The sequence below is a fragment of the Nestor notabilis genome, unplaced genomic scaffold (assembly GCF_000696875.1).
Source record: "Nestor notabilis isolate BGI_N333 unplaced genomic scaffold, ASM69687v1 scaffold5827, whole genome shotgun sequence".
In the NCBI taxonomy this organism is placed as follows: Eukaryota; Metazoa; Chordata; class Aves; order Psittaciformes; family Psittacidae; genus Nestor; species Nestor notabilis.
The window spans coordinates 1-24,507 of record NW_009937081.1 but is presented as its reverse complement, the minus strand read 5'-3'; the positions used below and the strand labels follow the sequence as shown (position 1 = coordinate 24,507).

At 46.5% G+C, this 24,507-nt stretch overlaps 1 protein-coding gene across 1 annotated transcript in view; it reads right to left on the bottom strand.

Moving 5' to 3' along the window:
- Window positions 1-19,383, bottom strand: part of TANC2 (tetratricopeptide repeat, ankyrin repeat and coiled-coil containing 2) — a gene marked incomplete at its 5' end in the record, with an annotated part of 99,891 nt that extends 80,508 nt beyond the window's left edge. Inside the window, 3 exons of the mRNA XM_010018652.1 lie at window positions 797-1,060; window positions 13,343-13,529; window positions 19,235-19,383. Of these exons, the coding sequence (XP_010016954.1) occupies window positions 797-1,060; window positions 13,343-13,529; window positions 19,235-19,383 (600 nt within the window). The remainder of the gene's footprint in view (window positions 1-796; window positions 1,061-13,342; window positions 13,530-19,234) is intronic.
- Window positions 19,384-24,507: the final 5,124 nt, after the last annotated feature.

The window sequence follows — 24,507 nt, the reverse complement described above, 5'->3', positions numbered from 1 at the left end:
TTCCCTTCTGAAATCACAGGCTTTTGGACGTAATTAAGTAGCACGTGGTGTTGTACCTCCATGCTTAGGATACCCATAATTTTAGCATCTATAAAATCTCTTTTCTACACTGCTGTTAGGCCTATGACTATCCAAAGGGGGATTAAAAAGGAAACCTAATCCAGTTATGCAATGCAGCCTGGGTTGCCAAGAGCTGCTGTTTCAACAGAGACTATCCCAAGCTCTGTGCAGTCTGGACCTTCTGGAGTAACATCCTTGCTGCCAGCCACAGGAGAATCCTGCAGGGACTCTATAAGACGACAAAGCCTGTACTTCTCCATGTCCAGACATACAGACCACCCCAAGAGAATGTTTAAACCCACAGAAGTCACCCAGCAGGGAAAAAATATGGGACAGGAAAGCAAAGGAGCATAATTTCAGGCAAGCAGCTTTTCTGTTAAGCTTGAATGTTTTTAATCCTATCTCTTGCTTCTGTCCCGCTGCTATCAACTTCAGGGCAAGCTTCACAGGTTGTTAAAAGAGATCAGTGAGGTATGTCAGAGCATCATTATTTGTGCTGTAATGATAAATATTCTCCAATAATCTTACAGTTGTACAGTTTCTTAACAAAGGGACAACCAACTGCTGAAAGAACCATTCAACATCAACAGGAGTTTTCTATAGAGAAGCAGTAAGTCAAATGAAAAGACAACTCCTGTCACACTTCACAAGGACGACTACAGAAAGGAGATTTCTCTTTGGATAATGAGAACATGACAAAGGCCTTTTACTCAAAGGGAGAATGTTTATTTCTTACCTGCTACTGAATTTGGCCGTGGCATCAGGTAAAGAGGAATAGACTGCACTGACTGGGACAAGACCGTCTCCAGGTTCCTCTCTGGGATTTTGTTCAGGCTGTAGGTGGAGGCCGTCATGTTCTCGTCCACGCGGTATAAGCATGAGTCCATGCTGGATTTCTGGGACTGCCAAGGTTTCAGGTTTCCTCCAGATCCAAGTTCTTTACTGCTTTCCCCTCCATATTTAGTGCGTTCCACATTTTCTGAGTAGCTTGTCAAAGTAGCTTGAAGGAAGAAATGATAAACACCATGAGTAACAAAGAAGGGTTTGCACACTCGCTGCTCTACGCCGAGTGGTGCAACGCAAGAGCCAAAACCCATGTTCATCAGATTTTCCACATTCACATAAATCAGAGATTATGGAATTGGATTTATTGACACTGGTTCTGTTTACTACTTCTCGAACATTTAGACTGTAACGTTTTGGCTCACACTGTTAAAAGCCATTTGTAATTACAAAGAATATTAAAAATTAAGTGTGGCAGCGTATTTGAAGCCATGATGCCAGAAAACCAGAAATTATTGAGGAAACACCATTATCATGCTCCTCATCTCTTTTAATTTGCATCAGTTACCACCTTTTCAAAGATGGTTGCAGAAGTTTATAACCTTGCAGTGTCTGGCACCAAACACAGAGAGCTCCCCCCTGACCTGCATGAACAACCAGGTCTTGCGGATCAGAAACTGAACCCAATATCTCGCTTGACTGACAGCAGGTTTTTATGAAGCTTTAACTGAATCCACATATTTTCCCTTCTATTATTTCATTTTACAGAGCAGGACTGTTGCTATGTTGACTTTCACATTGGGAAGTGATAATGCTATACTGACCCACACAACTAACATCTCCCTGCTGGTATCATCTCGATTCTGACAGTCATCCACGGGCTGTAACTCCCTTTGGGCTGTTGACCTTCCTTTAAGTCTCTTACATCTTCCTTCAAGATCATAATCCAACCATTAAGTCACTACGACAAGGCCCCAGGACCACCCCAGCTGTGTCAAACTTGCCTCCTCCCCACCTGGGAGATCACAAATCAGAGCTCACTATCCTCTCATTGCCCCACTGCTATTCAAACCCCTGGAATTCAACTTAACCACGAGTATTCTGCAGCCCCGGCCACACCGAGTGTTTGGAGATCTACTTGCTAACCCCACTGAAATCCATCATTTTCACTTAGCTGTGGTAAACACCTTCTCCAGCCCAAATTCTCTGCTCATTTCTGTGCCATTTGTCCCTGGACACACAGCGTGGACCCACCACTCCTCATCTGCAACACAAACCACGTGGTGATGTCTCCTCAGGGCCTTCACCAAAATCCATTCCTGAACCAAGGGCGATGCTGCTTCATTAACCAACAGCATCACATTGATGTTTATACTGATAAGCACAAAGAGGAAATTACTCTGAGGACTCACATGCTTTTAGGTTCAAGCCTTTTCTATGCCAAGCGTTACAAGTAAGCAGCCTAGGAAAGAACTTCCAGCCAGGAGCACCTGGTAGGTGGATGACGAAGTGCAAATGGATAAAGCAGAGAAGTACATATTCCAGCCAGCAATTTACATGTTGAGTAGAGGAATAATTTCCCTGCCCAACATTAGGCATCTAACGTAAATCCTCAGAAATACCCATATAGAGCTGACAAATTATGAAGGTGCTGACAGTTCTGCTGGACTCCCAATGCAAAACCACAAGCTTCAGCGACCAAGGACTGATCTGGCTTAATTATACATGATGAATGCCATGATAAGAAGAACCAGAATGAAATGCTTACATCTCATGTCACAAAACCACCATTAAAAACCAAAATGAACACCTTTAATTCTCACTGTGCCTCTTCTTTATCTATTCCAACAAGCTCCGTGCACCTCCAACCTTCACCCCTGCTTGTATAGTTTAGTTTCTCAGTATTGGGTTTCTTGTCTCTGCAGTGGGATCAACATCTTCATCTCTCATCAAGCATCCCCCCAACACATGCAACTGCTAAGAACTGATATTTGTTTGTTGGCATTGAAACATAGGTTTGCTGTCAGGTAAATGCATTTACACTTTAGCATAGGAAAATGAGACCAAAACAAGGAACAGATGTTCCCAGATTCCTCCTGCTCCCTCACATGGTTTAATATTGAGAAAGAGGTTTGGAATGGTTGTGTAGAAAAACTCCTTTTCAATGAGTCTGCAGTGCCAGACTCACTACACATCTAGTCCAGGCAAAAATCAATCCATTGATCCATTAAAATCCATTCATTTACAAACCCTCTCGCAGGATCTGTCTAATTAATCTCTGTAGATACACATCAGCAGCTGAACTCATACATCAAACTGAGGAAAACCAAAATAACTACATGTCAACATGAGTTTCCTCTAAATGAAGCAACAAAAAAGGAAAAAGGAGCTACTAAGTGCTGCTGGCCCCTTCTCTAATCATCACTTTGTGTTCATTTTAAACATCATTTTCACTGTTTTACACTAAAGCTGGTTTATGTGCAAACTCTTCATTGAATCAGATATTTAGGATTGCTCCCTGTGGATTAATTTACCTTTTGAACAACCCTGGATGATCTAAGTACTGCTGCATGGGCTGGAAGCAACTGCTCTATGGGCTTAATCTCTCCTGAGCTATTTTAAACCAAACCAATTTTGACTTTATTTAAAAGGCAAAAGCATAAGGTTCACTACGAGCCAGCAACATGAACCAACATGCTGAGCACGTCTCCTGGGGGAAGCAAAGCTTCCCAAGAGCACAAGCCAGAGAGCTGCTCACAAACCACAACTTCACAGTCCAGGTGTGAGAAAGCAGCATCCCATTTCAGGACATTCACATTATCTGCATCTCCCAAGCGTGGTGCAGTGTGAAACACGGGGGTAGAAAGCTGGGAATACAAAGCAAGGGCAATGATTTGGTCAGCCCTGAAGTGGTCGGGCAGTTGGACTAGATGATTGTTGTAGGTCTCTTACTCCTGAAAATACTCCATTATATTCCATATTCTACATTCCATATTCTCTTCTCTACTCTAGTGTCTACTCTACACCATTCCTTTCCACTCTATTTCTTGGGTAGAAAGAACTTCATGTCAGTCTTCAACGGGATCAAGCCCATGAACACCCGCAACCAGAAGCAAATCTGCAAAAACACCATTATTTCTGCAAGTTTGCTATATTCATACCCTGAACCTTCCAGAAGTGCAGAGGGCATTCCAGGACATACGGTTTTGGGTGTGTGAGAACATCTCCCCATCACGCGTTGGCCCTGCAGGGGATTAACTGAGCTTTCAGCAGTAATCTCTGCAGTGGGATGCATGGGGAATGGAGACCAACCCTCAGGATGGATCCTGCTGCAGTCACACCAGGATCCTGTTGTCTCCTTAATGTACCTAAACTATATCTACATGTTAAAAACACTCTGGGCCTTAATCCAGATGCAGAGAAGCCAATTGAAACAAGCAACAGCAGCTACCAATATGACAACATCACTGCCTGTATGTCTATTGACAAGCACATCTTTGCATATGTGGAATACAGGAGAGCATCAGGTTCTATTAAAAACTGACCTTCAAGTGAAGATTCTTTCAGCTATTACAACTTTGGGGTTGGACTGAACATCTAAACCACAGAACAAGTATTTTGTGCTCATACATTGAGATCTCTTTGCTCTGCAATTCAGAACTGTGGCTCTGGCTAACCCAGCTGACAGCCTGTGGAAAGGAGGTCCTGATGGTGAGAAATCCCAACAGGCTCCACTTACACATTATGTTGTTACACTGGTGTCAAAAAAGGGGCTGCAGGAGCACACATGGACTCAGCTTAAGTGATACCTGAAGTTTTCATCACTGGTAACATCTCAGCTTACAGGACACATTCAGAGGTTTGCAGTATAAGGGGGGCACAGCCTCAGGAGAAGGAGAGACCCTGCCCCAGGGCTCACAGCACCCCTGCCACTGCTAACTCAAAAACAGCAAGGCAAAAATTCCTGCTCTTTGATGGATTTGAGGTCACCAGTTTATCTTCCCCAGATTTAGAGCATGCTGTCTGTTAAGACATTAAATCACGGAATGATTTAGGTTGGAAGGGGCCTTAAAGCTCACCCAGCTCCATCCCCTGCCCCGGGCAGGGACCTCCAAGCCCCTGTGTCCAACCTGCCCTTGAACACTGCCAGGGATGGGGCAGCCACAGCTTCTCTGGGCACCCTGTGCCAGCACCTCAGCACCCTCACAGGGAAGAGCTTCTGCCTCAGAGCTCATCTCAATCTCCCCTCTGGCAGGTTCAAGCCATTCCCCTTGGCCTGTCCCTACATCCCTTGTCCTAAGCCCCTCTCCAGGTTTCCTGGAGCCCCTTTAGGCCCTGGAGCTGCTCTAAGGTGTCCCCTTGAGGAGCCTTCTCTTCTCCAGCTGCCCCAGCCCAGCTCTCTCAGCCTGGCTCCAGAGCAGAGCTGCTCCAGCCCTCGCAGCAGCTCTGGGGCCTCCTCTGAACTCACTCCAGCAGCTCCATAAATACTTTTGAAGTCCTTAGTGCTTCTGAGATTCTATTTCACCTCAAGAAATGGAACTGCTGTAGGAAGCAAAATGGTTGCTGTTGTGTCCAGACTGACTGGTGAATACACATACGCAATTTGAAGTTACTTCAGTTGACATGCTCCAGTGGAAGGTGTCCCTGCCCGTGGCAGGGATTGGAACTGGATGACCTTTAAGGTCCCTTCAACCCAAACCAGTCTGGGATGCGATGATTTTCCTGGGCAGAGGACTTGACTACATCAAGCTTTCATTTTCAAGCTTGGCTCATTTCCCTTGATGAAACACTCTGATTAGAACTTTTTGCAAATAACATGCTTTAAAATACCTTTATCTTTGGGGTGAACCCCAGAACTGTACCACTGCAGCAGCTCCCCCCGCATTTCCCTGCAGACAGTACTACACTTCTCAGAGAGTTTCATGTACTCACAGGACAGCAAACACTATTTCTCATTTGGCTGCATGCTGGCCTCTGCCCTGGGGCATGAGGCTTTCAGCTGTATTTGTCTGGAATCAAACACACAAGGGGAATTCTACCATCCCATCCAATTCCCCGTGAGGCAGAGATCATGCCTTGAAAATGTCACCCTTCATGTTCACCTTTCATATGGAGCTGCAGGAGAAAGTGTTTTCTGTAATTACCACTTTATGCTGACCAACGGCTGTAACATGAATTATATATTAAAGATTTATAATGTCCTAAGTAGGAAATGGGAGATTTTGCTGCTTTAAAGGAATAACTGCAGCAAAGGAGCCAGCTTCACATGGTGCACTGCCAAGACCTACTAAAACCACTCCTGCACATCTGCCAGTTCACCTCATTTCCTCATCTCCAGCAGGACCTGCCCTGTCGCACTGGAGATGTCCTAACTGACACGGACGAGCTGACAAGGAGCGAAATACAGTTTTTACCCTCATCTACATAAGCTTTCCCAAACTCATCCACAGAAGGATACACCTAAATATAGCCAGGAGCTTGGCTGCCAAAGAGGAAAACTTGGCAGGCACAGAGCATAAGCCCAAAGCTTTCCCAAGGGAAGGCAGCAGCTTTGGGCTGTCACGTGCAAGCCAAGTCCCAACAGCCCCCAAGCACTCAGTGTGTTTAGGAGAGAACTGTTCTCTGCTGGACACCATCAGTCAGTGAGTTTAAAGCTTCTACAGGGGAAATAAAACTCCAAACCCTTAAGTCTTGCCCTGCTTGAGGTCAAAACCCACACTGCTCTTCAGAGGTTTAACTCTTCTTACAGCACTGATCTCAAACAGGGGGGAAAATAAAGATCACTGCTTAATTCACATAACAATCCTGTAAAAAGGATTAAACAGGTAAACCCATTTCTGCCTCGAGGTACTCTAAATCATGGTAAGCACACACAAAGTCTTGAAACTTAATGAAAAATACCTTGATGGTAGCATCATGCTGACCCTGTATTTGCTCTGTTCTAAATCTGAATTCCCCACTGCAGCGCTGACAAGTGGGATGAAGAATGGTCTGAATGCCTCAAAGGGCTCGTACCTGTGAGCTCCTCAGACTAGGAATGTACAACCTGGGTCAAAGCAGCATTTCAGCAGAGCAAGGCATTCCCACCCTCAAAGAAAACTCACTGCAAACACCGTGCTGTGAGACAGAACAGACCAGCAAAGCTGACATCTAGAAACTTCAGTTTATCACTTGCAGAAACAAGGCAATGAATGTTTTTCAAGCTGCCAGAGGGGACATTGAGATGAGTTCTTGGGCAGAAGCTCTTCCCTGTGAGGGTGCTGAGGCGCTGGCGCAGGGTGCCCAGAGAAGCTGTGGCTGCCCCATCCCTGGCAGTGTTCAAGGCCAGGTTGGACACAGGGGCTTGGAGCAACCTGCTCTAGTGGAAGGTGTTCCTGCCCGTGGCAGGGGTTGGAGCTGGATCAGCTTAAAGGTCCCTTCAACCCAAACCAGGCTGGATTCCATGATATGACTCTACAATTCTCCCCATCCCACTGGGGTGAGCGAGGGGCTCAGTGCTCAACTGCTGGTTGAGGTTAAACCCGACAGTCAGCTGCAGGAACCACTCACTGCATGGTAACAGTGGGCCTGGTACCATTCCAGAAGAAGACATGCACATACACACCCCTTCAAGCCTGTATCAACTTCCATCACCTTCTTGATTCAGTGTCCTCTCTGTCCACCTTTTACCGTTTTGGACTCTTCTTTATTTTTGCCTGTCTCATTGACATTCCTTCTTTAGCATTAGCAAGGACAATTCCCAATTTCCCAGCTTTATTTCTTCTTTTTTTAAGTCCACAGTCTTGAAACTGGTTTTAAAATGCTAAGATTTAAACAAGAAAGCAGAAAGGAGTCTGTGTGGGGGTGTGCACAAGGGAAGGGAAGTTATCTGTATACTTGGCATTAACTTTTTGGGCAAGCTTGGATCATCGTGGAGCTTTTCATAAGCATGAAGGTTAAAATCTTGCTGCTCTTAAAATAAAAGCTGAGAGTCCCATCTCACCTCACACCACCAACAGCTAAAACGTAAGAGAAGCCACTTATCACAGTATCCAAAATAACCCCGTGGGAGTTGACAGCACTGCATTTTCCTCTAGCTGTCTTCTGAGCTGTCTTCCCAGTTTATTCTTCCTTTCTTTTTTTCACTCAATTTTCCTTCCATCTACTGGGCTGGACCATAAACCAAAGCAGATTTCACAGTTCATGTATTACATCTGTTCTGTGCCACTTCCTTTGGCTTTAAACACTCTTCTTTCTCCTTTTTCTTCCAGTAACATCCTGGATCTGTAGCTGTCCCATGATCCAGTACTTAAGGCCCAGATTTTGGTGCCAAACCCAACCCTTGGCACTGGCTTAACTGGGGGAAGGCAGAACTGTTGTTTCATGACTTCATGGTTTCTCCCCCTGACATCAACCACAAATCACACCACATGTGCATGCACATGTTCTCTGCTTAATGTATCCTTTCAATGGACTGGGATTCAGAGATGCTGCTGTTTTCTACTTCGTATGGTTGGGATTCTGTGACCCCACTGAGTTTACTCAAAAGCTGATGTGATGCCTGATAAATAACCTCCATTTCACCTCCTGAACCATCAGCCCCGTCACCTGCAATATGTAGATGCATTAGTGAACAAAAGCTCATTATTCATCACTGTGAGACATCTTCCAGGGAGCTCCTCCTTTGGGGAATGAGCCCAAATGGAAGCTGGCTAGATTGAAGACAAAGATCTGCAATTCTTACAAATCTTATTCATTATTAACAGAGCATTTCATAATACTGATGAGAATGTCGGAATTCAAATGCTTTAGCTGGAAGATCACAAAAATATTTAACCTGAGTTAAATTTATCTCGATGTGCCTTTTGAGCTGTTCTTTGCTCCCTTCTCCAAGCAGTTGAACTTGCAAACAAATCTATCTTGTTTTATTGTCGCAGCATCTATTCTGCTTAGCACACACTCTAGATGAATTTATTCACAAACCTATTTTTAACCCACCAACACATAAATCTGCAGAAAGCAGAGAGCTGATAAAAGCTCAGGAGTCACAGTAAAAAGCCAGCAAACAAAGAATGTGAAAAAAGCTCCATGTCAGGGACATCCTGAAGGGGACAGAGGGTCCTTTACATGTCACAAAATCTAAGTGGTTGACATGGTACTAGACGTGCCTACGTTGGTGCAGGAGGATTTATGCAGCTCCCTGTTTCCTGCTTTACCATCACACCAATTTCCCTGCTCAGGATGATCCCAGTAACAATTAAGTGGGGAACACAGCACAGGTCACAAAGGACTTTGCATCAAGGACAAGGCTGGCCCCATTTCATAGCACAGTAAATTACAGCACTTCTCCAGGAACATTCAACATGGAAAACAGAAGCTCTTTTAATCCCTTTGGGAGACTAAATGACTTCAAGTGCTGTGTGAACATCACAAGCACTTGGGTAAGCTTTACACACCAGCAAGAAGCATTTGTGGGTTTATTCTGCAGGCTTGCTCAGATTGCTGGAGATTGGCTTATATTCTGCTGCATTCAAGCAGCAAAACTTTACAGTCCACTCCTGCGGGCTGTGAAGTGCAAAGTTCCCCCCGTAACAGCACATGATTCTTTGACCAGTTTTCTTTTCAGTAGCAGATTTTGAACATTAACAGTTGGCTGCTTTTACATGGTGAGAGCCAAAGAAAATCCTGGAAGCTATTCAGAGGTTAAAGCCAGGGCAGCATTTTCACCAGCCATTCTGTTGTACACTGAAAGGGTTTAGTGGCTTCCAGGAGAAAGGGCTGATTTGCTCCTATCACTCCTCTTGGCTCACCTCCTCTCTCCTCCTCCCCCCATCACCATTTCTTTTCTCCTACAAATCAGAGTGTTTGAAGATCTTGTTGCATGTTTTGTTACCCTTTCGACTGAAATAGCCTGAACTTCCCTTTACTACAGAGGATCTAAACTTTCAAACTAAGTCTCTTCTAGCCCAAGTGATGCATTTATTAAAGCCCCCAGTAAGCATGAAGCAGTCCCTGTGCTGTGCAGATGAGAGACACGACACACTTCTTCCCTAATAATTGAAATTATATAAGAGGTGACACACAAAGGGACAGGAATAACTCCAAGAGGACAAGTCACCAGAGACCTGGCTGGTTAAAATCTGCTCTTTGCATCCAGATGAGACCACCAAAATGCCCACTCTACACACCTCAGTGGATAGTTACGCTCTTAATGCGCTTCGTGTAGAGTCTAAAGAGCCACAATGATTTAACTTTGACAAATTAATGCTGTGTCTAGGACAGAGGTGGTAAAGATGAAGAGATCTTCCCAAAACCATTAACTTCTATCAAAAGGAAATATATTGGAGCTGCCTATTATAGAAATACACCTTCTTGGAGCTAATAGTTTCAATCATTTATTTTGAGCAACCTGGTCTAGTGGAAGGCATCCCTGCCCATGGCAGGGGGTTGGAATTAGATAATCTTAAGGTCCTTTCCAACCCAAACCATTCCATAATTCTATGATTTGGGAGGAGCAGGAGGGATCATTACTGAGGATACATAAATACCCAGGAAAATGTCGATTCTGAACCTGAGCTAGTTTAAGATGTTCCTGCTCACGGCAGGCAGGGTGGACTAGATGACCTTTCAATGTCCCTTCCAAGCCAAACTATTCTATGCTTCTATTCTATGATTCTTCTAGACATAAAAATGGCACAAAATCATCAGTAGTTTTGACAAGGAAATCTCCAATTGATTTTCACTTTCAAGGTACCACATGAAGCTGCTCAGACCAAAAACTCCATCATTACAGCCATCCTTGCAGAGAAAAAACACAAGCAGGGGATGTGCCCACAAGAAGATCTATATCCAATAATCAGGGAATGAACTGAAAAGGAAACTTGATCTTGGAGCCCCCAGAAACAAAGGAGCTGGTGTGTTCCTGAAAAGGAGAGCAAAGCACAAAGTGGACTTCACTTCCTCCACGTGGACAATTTGCCTGCTCTGTACTGACAGTTGAACCAGGTGATTGCTGTCACGCAGAGAGCACCTCCCAAACTTGGTGCACACCCAATTCCCATCCCAGCTGGAGGGCAATGACCAAATTCTGCATCCACATCTTGCAGAAAAATGGCCTCCCCTTGCTCAAACTGACCTTACACTTGGAGAAGTGGAGCTACAGAGAAACAGCCTTAGCTCAAAACCTCCCAGTTTTCTTCGCTCATACTTTCCAGCAGTGGAAAAGACCATTTTCCCCACAATCTGTTACAGCTGTTGAGCTTCTATCAAAGAAGGTGTTGAAAATGTTATTGTCAAAAGAAAGGGGAGAGAGGAAACAAGGGGAGAAAGAGGCTCTTGTCTTCCTTTGAGTGTGAACACTAGGAGGGAAAAGCCTTGCTTCTTGAAAGCCTTGAAAAGTGATTCTCCTACTCCACATGAACATTTCTTTACATGACTTTTCCATCTGGGATACATTAACATAGCCTTGGGATAAGCAACCTTCTATTATTTCCATAGTTTCCATGGGAAAACCTATGTTCCCAGCAGAAGAACCTCTAAGAGAGAATCTTCCTTTTGAGGGGCAACAAAATGTTTCAGACTTCTAAATTAATTGCTACAGAGCTAGTGAAAAAGGATGGAGTAGAAAGTCTGAGCAAAAAAGATTCAGCACCTTATCATGTCTGGACATGAAGCTGTTGGAGCAAGTCCAGAGGAGGCCATGAGGATGATCAGGGGCTGCAGCACCTCTGTTATGGAGACAGGCTGAGAACATTGGGGCTGTTCAGCCTGGAGAAGAGACGCTGCGTGGAGACCTCAGAGCAGCTTCCAGTGTCTGAAGGGGGCTACAAGGATGCTGGGGAGAGACCTTCATCAGGGACTGGAGTCACAGGACAAGGGGTGATGGGTTCCAACTTAAACAGGGCAGATTTAGGCTAGATCTAAGGCAGCTCTCCCCTGTGAGGGTGCTGAGGCGCTGGCACAGGGTGCCCAGAGAAGCTGCGGCTGCCCCATCCCTGGCAGTGTTCATGGCCAGGTTGGATGGGGCTTGGAGCAACTGCTCTATACAAAGGCTGCTGTGGCATACGGGAGCTGAACAAAGGCCAGATTTCCTATCAGCTAAGCAAATACCAATCACAAGCACAACTAAGACCTCCCTCAACGATCAACTTTCCATTTGTTTCTTTAAGTACTACATAAACTGTTGGCAAAGTAAAATCTTCTTAGCTGGAGAAATGCTGAGCATGGAACATGTGGCAAGGACAACCAAGCAAGCAGCATCCTGCCTGATGTTACACAGACAACCCTTTCCTCCTGTTAGGCCTTGACAGTTACGGAACAGAAATCTGTGGATATTATTTGCTCAAGATCCTTCACACCTGCAACCAACTGGAATGAAATTCACTGGAATTTGTGTTCATTTAATTCAGCTCCTGCCCGGGGCTCAGCTGAAGAGTGACAGTCGGTTATGAGGCACAGAGTTACCACTAAGGTGGCAGTGGCAGTCACGGGGCACAGAGGGTGATCAGTCTTTGAACTATGAACATGATGCCATCATCTCTTTTCTTTCCTTTGACATGGAAGTACAATGACTATGGACTAAATGGTCCGTAACCGCCTTAAACAACAACAAAATGTTGACAAAAGAGATGCCTCTGAGATTACTTGAGGCAGTAGGAGGGGATGGCAGCCCCAGGACCAGCTGTGGCCTGCATTGAGACATCCCATCTTCCTTATCTGCTCAAAAAGCTCATTTCTGTCTAAACGAGCACCTCCACATTCGTGAATGGGAGACCTTATTGTGGCCTTTCAGTTCTTAAAAGGGACCCACAAGAAAGATGGGGAGAGACTTTTAGCAGGGCTTGTTTCAACAGAGGAAGGGTGATGGTTTTGAAGTAAATGAGGGAGATTCAGGCTGGATGTGAGGAAGAAATGTTTTACAATGAGGGAGGTAAAACCCTGGCACAGGTTGTCCAGAGAGGTGGTGGATGCCCCATCCCTGGAGACATTCAAGGTCAGGCTGCAATGGGTTCTGAGCAACCTATTCTAGTTGAAGACGTCCCTGCTCATTGCAGGGAGGTTGGACTAGATGAGCTTTGAAGATCCTTTCCAACCCAAACTATTCTATGATTCCATTAAGTGGGCATGGGCAGCAGCTGAAGGATACAGAACAAAAGTGAACTCGGTAAGAAAACACCCCAACAACCTCACTAGAATGAAAGCAGGGCAAGAATGCAATGGGAAGAAAGACTGCAAGGGCAGAAAGGTGCTGATGGGACACATAATGAGAAGAAGGAAGATAAAACTCTTCCTCTTTCACCACTTAAACAAGCACCACAACTTTGCATCAATCAATCGACTTCACCCCAATTTTCACCAACTCCACAGAGTTGTCCCTCTGCTGAATGGGAGAGCATTTCACCTTGGTCACTGCAGCGTTCACCTGAGCAACCCAAACTCATCCCATCAGCGACCACGTGTGTACGAGCTGCAGTGACACCTGCAAGCCCAGCGCTCCGGGGAGGCGCGGGGCGACACTCACCTATGATGCCGCTGTCCCTGCTCTCCAGCGTGGAGGTGGGGCTGGTGACGGCGCCGTAGGTGCAGTCCTTGGTGGTGGCGCTGGTGCTGACGGGCGGGAGCGTGGAGCAGGGGCTGCTGGCGGGCGGCGAGGCCGTGCTGCTGGTCAGCGTGGAGCAGGGGCTGATGCGCTGCGTCACGGCCGAGCTCTGAAACGGGGCAAGCGGGAACACGTCACTCACCACTGCCCGGCACCGGGGCAGGAGGGAAGAGTCTTCCTGCAGCTCACGCTTGGCGAGTGCTTTGTAGGGGGAAGGTGGAAAGTGCTTTGCTGCCCAAAGCACCAGGGCCTGTTGAGCCTCCCCACAGTGTGGAAACACCGGCACCAGGCTCGTTTTGTGTGTCTTGCTTTACAGCTTCCATGTTCAACAGGAAGCATATAAATAAAGCGGGATTTACCAAATGCCTGACTCCAGACTGTATTAGGAATTTTGATCATTTTAATTGAATCCCAAACTGGTTTGTGTTGAAGGGAGCTTAAAGCTCCTCCAGCTCCAACCCCTGCCCCGGGCAGGGACACCTTCCACTAGAGCAGGTTGCTCCAAGCCCCTGTGTCCAACCTGGCCTTGAACACTGCCAGGGATGGGGCAGCCACAGCTTCTCTGGGCACCCTGTGCCAGCGCCTCAGCACCCTCACAGGGAAGAGCTTCTGCCTTACACCCAACCTAAATCTCCCCTATTTCAGTTTTAACCCATTACTCCTTATCCTGTCCCTATAGGCCCTCAAAAAAAGCCCCTCTCCAAGGAAGTACTGAACTGAAAGTTAAAAAAAGTACAAATAAGCAAAAAATTATGACACAGTGAAGTAAATTTCATGCCATTGTTTAAGTGGACATCTTCGGCGTGGTGATGATACAGCATGATCTCACCTCTACTTAACAGCACGACACATCCCATACAGGAAACCCTACAAACATCTCTGGCCCATTTCCGTCTGCTCAGAAGCCTCCGTGGGGCTTTAGTTCTCATTGTGCTCTGTAAATGTTTTCTCCATTCAAGAAAACCAGCAGTGGTTTTACACCCCTGCACCAGGAAGCTCAAAATCCCTTATCTAGATAGGAGACAGCCCTGCCCAGACATGCTTCCCCCACCAGATAAGGTTTAAAACACTTAAGAGGGAAAATGTTGCTCTCCAAAGGCAGAACAAAACCAAGAAATGCAGCAGAACAAAAAAGATGGTGTTTAAAAAGTGATTTTGGCCAGATCCTCTAAGATTCTGTGTGCAAAAAAACCTGAAGTGTTTAGGGAAAAGCTGTGGCTGCCCCAGCCCTGTCAGTGTTCAAGGGCAGGTTGGACACAGGGGCTTGGAGCAACGTGCTCTAGTGGAAGGTGTCCCTGCCTGGGGCAGGGGTTGGAGCTGGAGGTGCTTTAATTGATAGTACAAGAGGCAAATGGGGTTACTGGGGTAAGGCCAGCACAGGACCACAGAGCTGACTGAAGGACTAGAGCATCTGACACAGCAGATACGGAGAAACTTAAACCCCAACTGGAGATGGTCCTGAGGAACCTGCTCTGAGCTGACCCTGCACTGAGTGGGCTGGATTAGGTGATCTCCAGAGGTGCTTTCCAACCTTATCCTACACACCTAAAAATTTAACCAGCTTCCATGGGGGTCTTTCAGAACGTGAAGCATTAGGGCTATAATGCTATTATGGCACCTCAGTACAAGAAAGACAAGGAGCTACTAGAGAAGGTCCAGCAGAGGCCACAAGGATGCTCAGGGGTCTGGAGCATCTTATGAGGAGAGACTGTGGGAGCTGTGCCTGGTTAGTCTGGAGAAGAGCAGACTGAGAGGGGATCCCATCAGTGCAGATCAGTGTCTCAAAGAGGTGCCAGACTCTTCATGGTGCCCAGTGACAGGACGAGGAGCAGTGGCCATAAACTAGAACACAACAAGTTTCACCTCGACATGAGGAAGAAGTTCTTTCTGTTGAGGGTGGCAGAGCCCTGGCACAGGCTGCCCAGGGGGGTTGTGGAGTCTCCTCTCTGGAGAGACTGAAACCCTCATGGACACGTTCCTGTGTGGCCTGCTCTGGGTGGCACTGCCCTGGCAGGGGGTTGAGCTGGATGGTCTCCAGAGGTCCCTTCAACCCTAATGGTCCTGTGATGGTAAATTCTTTACAGTGAATTTTTTATGTTCTTCTTTAAACTGTTATTTTAAACAAATCCCTGCTGAAACTTCTCTCAGCACTAATAAAATAACCATCCATTGACCTGAAACCACAGGAAAACTACACACGAGAGCGAATTTCAGGACAAGAAGGGGCACTCATCTTCCCTGCAGCTGAGGGGAAACTGTTGTTTCACGAAATGCCAGAAGTGACATTCTTCTAAGTTCTTTTACTTGTAATGTTATCAATGCAGCTCCTTAAGAACAGCTCCTTGCAACTGGAAATTACTGAGTAACACGGGATATCACTTGGCATTGATTGACATGTTTTATTTTTGTATTGATAGAGAAAAAAGGCTCCTCTGTGCAAGTTTTAAATACAAATTGCCATTGACAGAACATTCTGTATTCTTCCTGCTGCTGTTTCATCTGTCACATTTTCCCTAAGCTTTGAGAAATGACACTGCTCTGACACAGCCTCATTGTCCTTTGTGCTCCTCTGGCAGGCAGTGCAGTTAAAAAATAGTTGCCCCTAAAAAAAGTAGGAGAAAAAGGATTTATTCTTCAGCATTTGTGCTCTCTCATTAAGGAGCATGATTAAGAGACAGCACAATAAAACATACCATTTCAGAGCACTCTGAATTAGAGAAGATATCCTTTGACATATTCAAAGTGAGGCACCTGAATGAAAATGCAATGTGCACATTGACAAATTGGGGTGGGTTTCATGGAAACACCTTTATTCCTTAATTCCACTTTAGCTCCAGCATTGGCAAGATTGCAAATAATGATTTTCTTGCTTGAGAAAGTAAAGCATGGTCAGAATTCCAAGCAGCAGCCGAGCCCCAGCTTTTGATACAAAGAATGTTTTCTTTGCCCAGGCCTTGTAAATGGACACATTAAGCCCTAGGAAATTGTTCTTGTGTTTAAATTCAAGTGTAAACTCTTAGTCAGAGCCTCCATCAGATTTCAATTAATCAATGATTAAGGGAAGAATTAATCTTTGCAAATCCCATGTCTCGCAGCATGAGATGATTCTGTGATTTTCAACACTACTTTAAGCAGGGTAGCTGAAGAAATTCGATTTGGGAAGGAGAGCTGGAGAGGTTTGCAGAAGATCTGCTGCCATTCAGAAGAGGCTGGAGCGTGGACAGGGTTTGTGCATGGCTCCTGCCCCAGAACAGCCAGTGGTAGATGGCAAAAGTCAGAGCAGGGCCACCAAGACCGTGAGGTGGCTGGAGCTTGTTTTGAAGGAGGAGAGGCTGATGGAGAGGAGTCATTCAGCCTTGGAGAAGAGACAGCTAAACTGCACCTAAGGATAGCTGCAGCCTTGCACTGTCTGCAGGAGGTGAGAGAAGAAACAACCATGCTCTCCTCAGAAGGGCAAAGGGAAAGGACAAGATGCTGCAGTCGTAGGATGTGCCAAGGAAATTTTCTAGTAGGTGGAAGACAAAAACCTTTCCCAGGCAGAGTCATCAAGCCCTGGAACAGGCTGCCCTGTTCTCCACCTGTGGAGACCTTCAAACCTCGCCTGGACAAGCCCTGAACAACCCGGTCCAGCTCTGAAGGCAGCCCCACCAGCAGGTGGTTGGATGAGATGGCCTCCAGGGATCATCTCCAACCTCGAGCATCCTGTGAATCCAGGCAAGTGCCGACAGCAGGAGATGCTCACAGAGAAAGATAAAAAATCAAGTTGGTAATTGAGGAACCAGCTTCCCTTTATCTCCAGCAGCACATGAAGAGCATTCAAAGGCCCTGATAAAACTTCTTGATGCAAGAATTAGCACACAGCTCAAGATACCCATCTATTTCAGAGGACAACTCTCTGCTGCTTCTCTTTAGGTTTTCCTCTCTTCTTTTATTCTCCAAAGACATCTTCTGCTTTAGAGAAAAGATGGGATTTTAATTTTTGTCAAAAGGCAACAACAAAAGGAACCATTTATAGTAGAAAGCTCTGCTTGGCTTTGAAGTATTCAGCTCAAGCAGGTATGTGTTAAAAGTACATTTTCTAGCACAATGTGCAGCGAAGTACATTTCAAATCCACCACAACTTGCATAAAATATTGACTGAAAGTGTTAAAAGTTAATGAATGTATTAAAGGCAAAAGCTTGACAAAACCACATTTCTTGGCTCTCAAGTGTCCATGCAGAAGATCAAAAACCTTCTGGTTCTGTGTGGGACCAACCCCAGGACACAGCCCTGCTCCCTGCTCCCCAGGAGTACCCCCCTGCTTTGTGCTAGGAGCAGACCAGGGCTTAAGGAACAACTGGACTCCGAGTTTCCTTCCTAGTGGCTCAGGTTGGGAGAAGGATTCACATGTGCCACCAGAGCCACAATGGGCATTCGGCTTGAATGTACAGAAACCATCTCCATAGAATCCCAGCCTGGTTTGGGTTGAAGGGACCTTAAAGCTCCTCCAGCTCCAACCCCTGCCACAGGCAGGGGCACCTTCCACTGGAGCAGGTTGCTCCAAGCCCCTGTGTCCAACCTGCCCTTGAACACTGCCAGGGATGGGGCAGCCACAGCTTCTCTGGGCACCCTGTGCCAGCGCCTCAGCACCCTCACAGGGAACAGCTTCTGCCTCAGAGCTCATCTCAATCTCCCCTCTGGCAGGTTCAAGCCATTCCCCTTGGCCTGTCCCTCCAGCCCTTGTCCAAAGCCCCTCTCCAGGTTTCCGGGAGCCCCTTTAGGCACTGGAGCTGCTCTAAGGTGTCCCCTTCAGGAGCCTTCTCTTCTCCAGCTGCCCCAGCCCAGCTCCCTCAGCCTGGCTCCAGAGCAGAGCTGCTCCAGCCCTCGCAGCAGCTCTGTAGATTCCTCTGGACCTGCTCCAGCAGCTCCATGTCATTCCTGCGCTAAGAATTCTACTTGGCTGCCAATTTTCATTACTGTTTTTTTATTTTAAGGAATCCAGGACCTGAAGTCAGGTCCTATGAATCATGCACATGTTAAATATCTAAGTGGCTTCTGCAGACTCATGGGATGACTCTGTTAAAAAGAGAGAGCATTAGAAGTAGGCTTCTGAGTTTCATGCTCTTCTACATACTGGACTACCCATGTCAATTTAAAAGAAGGGAAAAACTACGTCCTCGTTTCATTCTCATCTCACCAGCACTGCTGGCAGTGGGTAGTACCCAGGCTTGAGGAGAAGGAGGAAGAAACTCAGCCAGTTCCCACAAAATCTATGTTGTAGGCCTGAGCTTTCTGCTATCCGGCTTTTCAGGCAGCCAGAGGGGAGGTAACAAGCTTGATCACAATAAAGATTTTATGATTTGCTTTCTGTCTCTGTTTCCAAGCATGAAATCACCTTGTTCAGCAAACATGAGCAAAAAGTGTGACTATCTATAAAATCAGGCTATTACTCCTTCCCTCTCCTCCCTGGGGGAACTGTGAGCCTTTATGTAACACTGCCGAAGTGTTCTTGAAGCACTCTATGTAAGATGCCATGGAAGTACAGATTATTTTGGTCACTATAATCTGATTAGAGATGCTGCCCACTCCCACAGCATTTGCAGAAACAGAAAAACAACAGAAGCTCTTTCACAGGGGAGCAGCTGATCCTGCACCACGTTCTGCTGCGCTCTGACGATGATTCACTGTCGGACGGGGACATTCCCCCCCCCCCCCCAAGCAGTTCATGGGTATGAGACAAGCAGCTGGCACCCAACTGGCACAAAACCCCCCTCCCACATGCTGTGCGTGGCTCAAACCGTGCTGTAGAGGAGGAGGGATCAGAGGGCTCGTACCTGGTTCTCATCCTGCACCTCCATGCTGTACTGGGGCCCTGACTGAACCTCCGTGACTTTCTCTCCGAGGAGGAAGCCCAGGCGAGTCATGAGTGTATTTGCTGCCTCATCTACGGATGGAGGGGGTCCCAGCTCCTGCTCAGTGTCACCTAAACAGGAAGAAAAACAGGTTCAGTCATGAATTCTTTATCTTGGCGACTTCTCAGCGTTTTTACCAACAAAACACTGCTAAATTCTCGTGCTGCAACATCAGTATCCTGGTTTTCACAGCATCACTGAATCACAGCATGGTCTGGGTTGGAATGGACATTAGAACTCATCCAGCTCCAACCCCTGCCACGGGCAGGGACACCTTCCACTAGAGCAGGTTGCTCCAAGCCCCTGTGTCCAACCTGCCCTTGAACACTGCCAGGGATGGGGCAGCCACAGCTTCTCTGGGCACCCTGTGCCAGCGCCTCAGCACCCTCCCAGGGAAGAGCTTCTGCCTCAGAGCTCATCTCAATCTCCCCTCTGGCAGGTTCAAGCCATTCCCCTTGGCCTGTCCCTCCATCCCTTGTCCAAAGCCCCTCTCCAGGTTTCCTGGAGCCCCTTTAGGCACTGGAGCTGCTCTAACGTCTCCCCTTAAGGAGCCTTCTCTTCTTTTTCAGGCCATTTATGCTATTCAAGACTGTTTTAACATTATGGCCTGGTCATTAATTTTAAGTAATGCTTTGCTCCAGCTTTCAACACATGCTATTTCTAACATCAGCTGTTATTTCTCCTTTCATTGCTTGCTATATTCCCAGCACCTCCCATGGAAGCAAACCCAGCCTATTGCTTTCCCCACACCAGAGGTACCAGAGCCACTAAGGAACGTGATTTCCTGAATCAGCAGTGCAGGAACAACCTGCAAGTTACTCACAGAGAAACCAAGGCTACATGTGCCATTTGGAACACACTCCATGGGCTGCAGGGCAGCCAACATGCACTACCAAGGTGTTAACAGCAAAGACCAGGACAGCAAACCCATGTGTACATCTTCCAATGCTTCCAACACACTCCCTCTACCTGGAAAGCACCACCCTCCACACAGGGAGATCACACCAGGGCCATGATACAAAGCCAAGTCCACCTCCCATTTCCTCATCAAGTCTACAGAAGAGGTCCAACCCAACATTCCAGATGACTTTTCCTCGTTTTCCTCAGCCATCTGCAGGAAGAGCAGCTAACAATGGGAAAAGGCCAGGGATATTTACTGGTATCATTTTAACTTTTTAGCAGAAATCTATGTGGGTGTTTGACTTGCAGCATCACAAAAGGTAAGTTGGGTTCTGAACAGCAAGTTCCTCCTGGCTCCCACCAGCAACAGTTTAGAGCTTGAAGGTCAAGTTTTCTCCACGTTACACTGAAGCATTACTGCGTTGAGAGCAGTTGTAGGAGACTAATTAGGATTTGCAATTAGTCTACAGTTAATTATTCATCTGGTAATGTGCAGTCTGGAAAAGAGCCCATCTCCATTTCCCAGCTCCCGCCTGGTTTGGGGTGCTCCAACACTCAGCCTCAAGCTACAGCAAAAGGATAGTGCTTTAAATATTGCTTTTTGGTAACTGAAAGCCACAAATCACAGAACCTGGGATAGGCACAAGAGCTTCCACAAATTCCCACTTAAGTCCATAACATTCACCTCAAGGAAGCTTAAAGCAATTTTTCAGTGGCTCACCTGCACTAGTGCGAATTCAGAACCCTGGAGCATCTCACATGCAGCCACGTCTGCATCCACAAGCACCATTAACTCTGGGACATGAGCATCTGGAGAAGTCCTTACCCAGTGACTTCACTGTTATGAAAATGGATTATACAGTATGATAATAGAAGCTGTCTTTCAATTATTGAATCCCTATTGTACTGCTTCAAACACTGCTGACGTGAATACCATAGATTAAGAGAGAGACAAATTTAGATGGATGGCCCAATTTTCTCAACTGCTGACCACCCACATTCAATCTGTGGGCATTTACTATCTCTGGGAGTCAAATCCAGAACGTACATTTATGTAAAGTGAAAATTACCCAGACTTTGACTTCCAAGGTTTGGTTTTACCCTTAAAAATGTAGACTTTTACGAGTTTACCCTAGAGATCTGCATCGAGGACATGGCTCCATTCAGAATTAGTAGAAGTTTCTTATGCATTCTCCATCCTGCTTTCATGATACTAATAATACTCCAACCACACTGACTTCCACATGTTGGCAGAAAGGAAAAGCTGGATCTATCCCCACATTGCTCACTCCAGGAAGGATTCACTGGGAATGTGCCTGGACTGTGCTGGGGTGGCTTCCCTGGTCTCAGCGTTCAGAATCACTCCCAAGCCAACCAGAAGAACTTGCTCCATGGAGGCTGGGTGTAATCTCGTCCTGAAACCTCCCCTTTTAATCCTACCCCTAGAATATGCCCCACGGGCACAAAGCTCCTGCACCTGTAAAATAAAGAAAATTATAAGCTTATCTCAGGTCACTGAGTAAGAACACAGAAGAGAGAGAGGATTACAACTGCCTCCTTTGATAACTGCCCTAATTCACCTGCGAGATGCTGCTCAAAGCACAAGGGATCAACAGCAGCAACCCAAGCACCTGAGCTCTGAGAGCGTCTGAGTTCATGCAGAACCATCAATTCCTTTATTATACTGTGGCTTTCCAAGTACAGATAACTTTGAACTTCAGCAAAGCACTATTGCACTGGATTAGTCCCTCTTTTGGGTTTAGGTCTTTAAAAATAAGTGCAGGCATTTAATTGAGTGTCAAAGAAGAGAAAGAACAGACTGTGAATGGGTATTATGGAAAGAAGCTGTAACTAGCCTTTCAAGGTTGACAGTAAGCTCTAATACTCCAAGTTCAATGGAAGGGCATCACTGGGTTTCTTCTCTCTTGCCATGTGTGCTATCCAGTTGAGGCTGCAGCCAAGTGTTACACACACGTCAGCACACTTTGTTCCCCCAGTCCCACCAGGGAAATTTGAGTCACAGCTGATAACAGAACTGACCTGAGGTATTTTTAGGTATTCTGACAGTATCACAGCTCAAACACACCTACTACAGCCACCTCAAGTAAGTGACCTCCAGTACATCAACAGACCCCACCAAACTGCCCAGCCACACACACGCAAAGCTGAAGTCAGTCAGTAGACCCAGAGATCCCAGCAGGTTCTGGGTCTGGAGCTGCTGCAGTTGCTGCGTGAGCTCATGCACCTCTGCACCAACACTGGGTGATACTAAAAAGTGTATCAAAATGTGCCAGGAATTTAAAATAAGAATAGAAAACCCACTTAACCCCCTGGCTCATTGCATGGGCATGAGTATTTCAAGGAGTTCTAGAGATGGTGTAACCTAATGTGCCTTCATGTTCAGCTGAAAGCTCTGTTTTACATATACACACAGGGAAAGGCATCTCGGAGCTGGTGTAGGCAAACCAGACCTACCTACCACCTCCTGGGTCTCCTGCTTGGTCCCCAGTGGCCATCAGACCACCTGAAGTGTACGTTCATGCCAGTTGACATCTGGTTCAGTCCTTCATGTCTTGTTTAGTTTTCACAGAAGCCCAGGCTGGGAGGGACCTCAAGGATCATCTGGTCCAACCCTTCTAGGCAAAGCATGACCTAGACTAGATGGCCCAGCACCGTGTCCAGTGAAGCTTAACAGTGTCCAGTGCTGGGGAATCCAGCAGTTCCCTGGGGAGATGATTCCAGTGGCTGGTTGTTCTCATTGGGAAAAGTTTTCCTCTCGTTTCCAGCCAGAATCCACCCATCACCCCTCGTCTTTTCCATGTGACTCCTTGTACAAAGGGAGTCTCCATCTTCTTCGTAGCCACCCTTTCAATACTGGAACAGTTGAAGTGAGAGGTCTTTAATGCTAAGCACTGTTGCAGTGTTCCATGGAGGAACACCAGACCCACCGTGGCGGGACCCAGCCTGCCTGGCACAGATGGGATTCCTTCAGTGAGCCCGGACACACCTCATCTACATTGGCTTTAGCCAGAGATGAAGTTACTCCTGATCGCACAGTGATCCCACAGCAGTGTGTGCACTGATCCCCACGTGATAAACACTTACTAAACGTTATTGCCAAAGAATTTAACAGAGAAACTTTTCCCTCCTTGGAATTTCTTGTGTTGAATTTCCAGGCAAGTGGATTTCCAAACCTGAGTCAGCATTTCAGTGCTGAGGTCAGAGTCAAAAGCAATAGATTAGATTTACTACAGGTTTGCCACTAGTCCAAAGACTTGAACATCACAGATGCACAAACACAGTGCACTGGATTACTTATTTCTAATCACAGAAGTAAAAAGCCATGAACTGCTCCAAGTCAGATTAGTCTCAACAGTTGCAGCCTGGTTGGAAGGAGAGGAAATTTGTCCAGTAGTGCAGGGATTATTCTTTCTGTTTTCATCAGAAGAATGTAAGCAACCAGCCTCCCTTTGCAGTGCAAAGCCAAATGAACTCAACAATAAGCCACTGAGATTGCTTTGTGGTGAGCTATACAGGAATCGGGGATACCTTCTAAAAAGTGAAAGAAAGAGATTAACATTCAAGAGACTGAATGAAATGTGCAATTGAATTTTAGGTAGAGTTCCCTAAAAGCTACATTAGAAGATTCTCCTTGCTTTTAATCCTTAAAGTTGAGAAGAGACAGGTAAGTGCAGCATTGTATGAAAAGCTCCTACAGAGATGAGAAGCAGTTTGGCCTTTTAGATTAAGCTACTGCACGTGTTCAGGTTTCCTGGCATGTTTATCTCCCAGAGCAGGAGAAACAAGGATCATGGAGTGGTTTGGGTTGGAAGGGACCTTAAAGATCATCCAGTTCCCCCTCCCTGCAATGGGCAGGGATTTTTTTGTAGGCCCCCTTTAAAAATTCCACTTTTCCTTCTATATGCAGGAAGGAAAAACCCTACAGTGCTGATCCAGGGCTTGTGACAGACCCGAGACCCTCACTAGCACCATCCTGCCAGTATCTGCCCATGCTCCCCTGCTCTCTCAGAGCAGCAAGAAAGTCTGGGATGTCTGTAGCTCTTTTCATGCATTTTCCATTCACGGGTGATTCTCCCAGCTCTGGAGGATGGTCCCTGCAGCCCATCAATACTGTCCACAGGAGCTGTTATTGATGAGACTGTGCCCGAGGCTGAACGTGCACATCGCCCCCTCCCCGCGCTCCCGCTCTGGCTGACCCACAAAGCGAGTGGTGCTCCCGGGGGTCTGCCCCCAGCTCAGTGCTCCCCGCCTGCTCTGCCAGCCCTGCTCCCTGA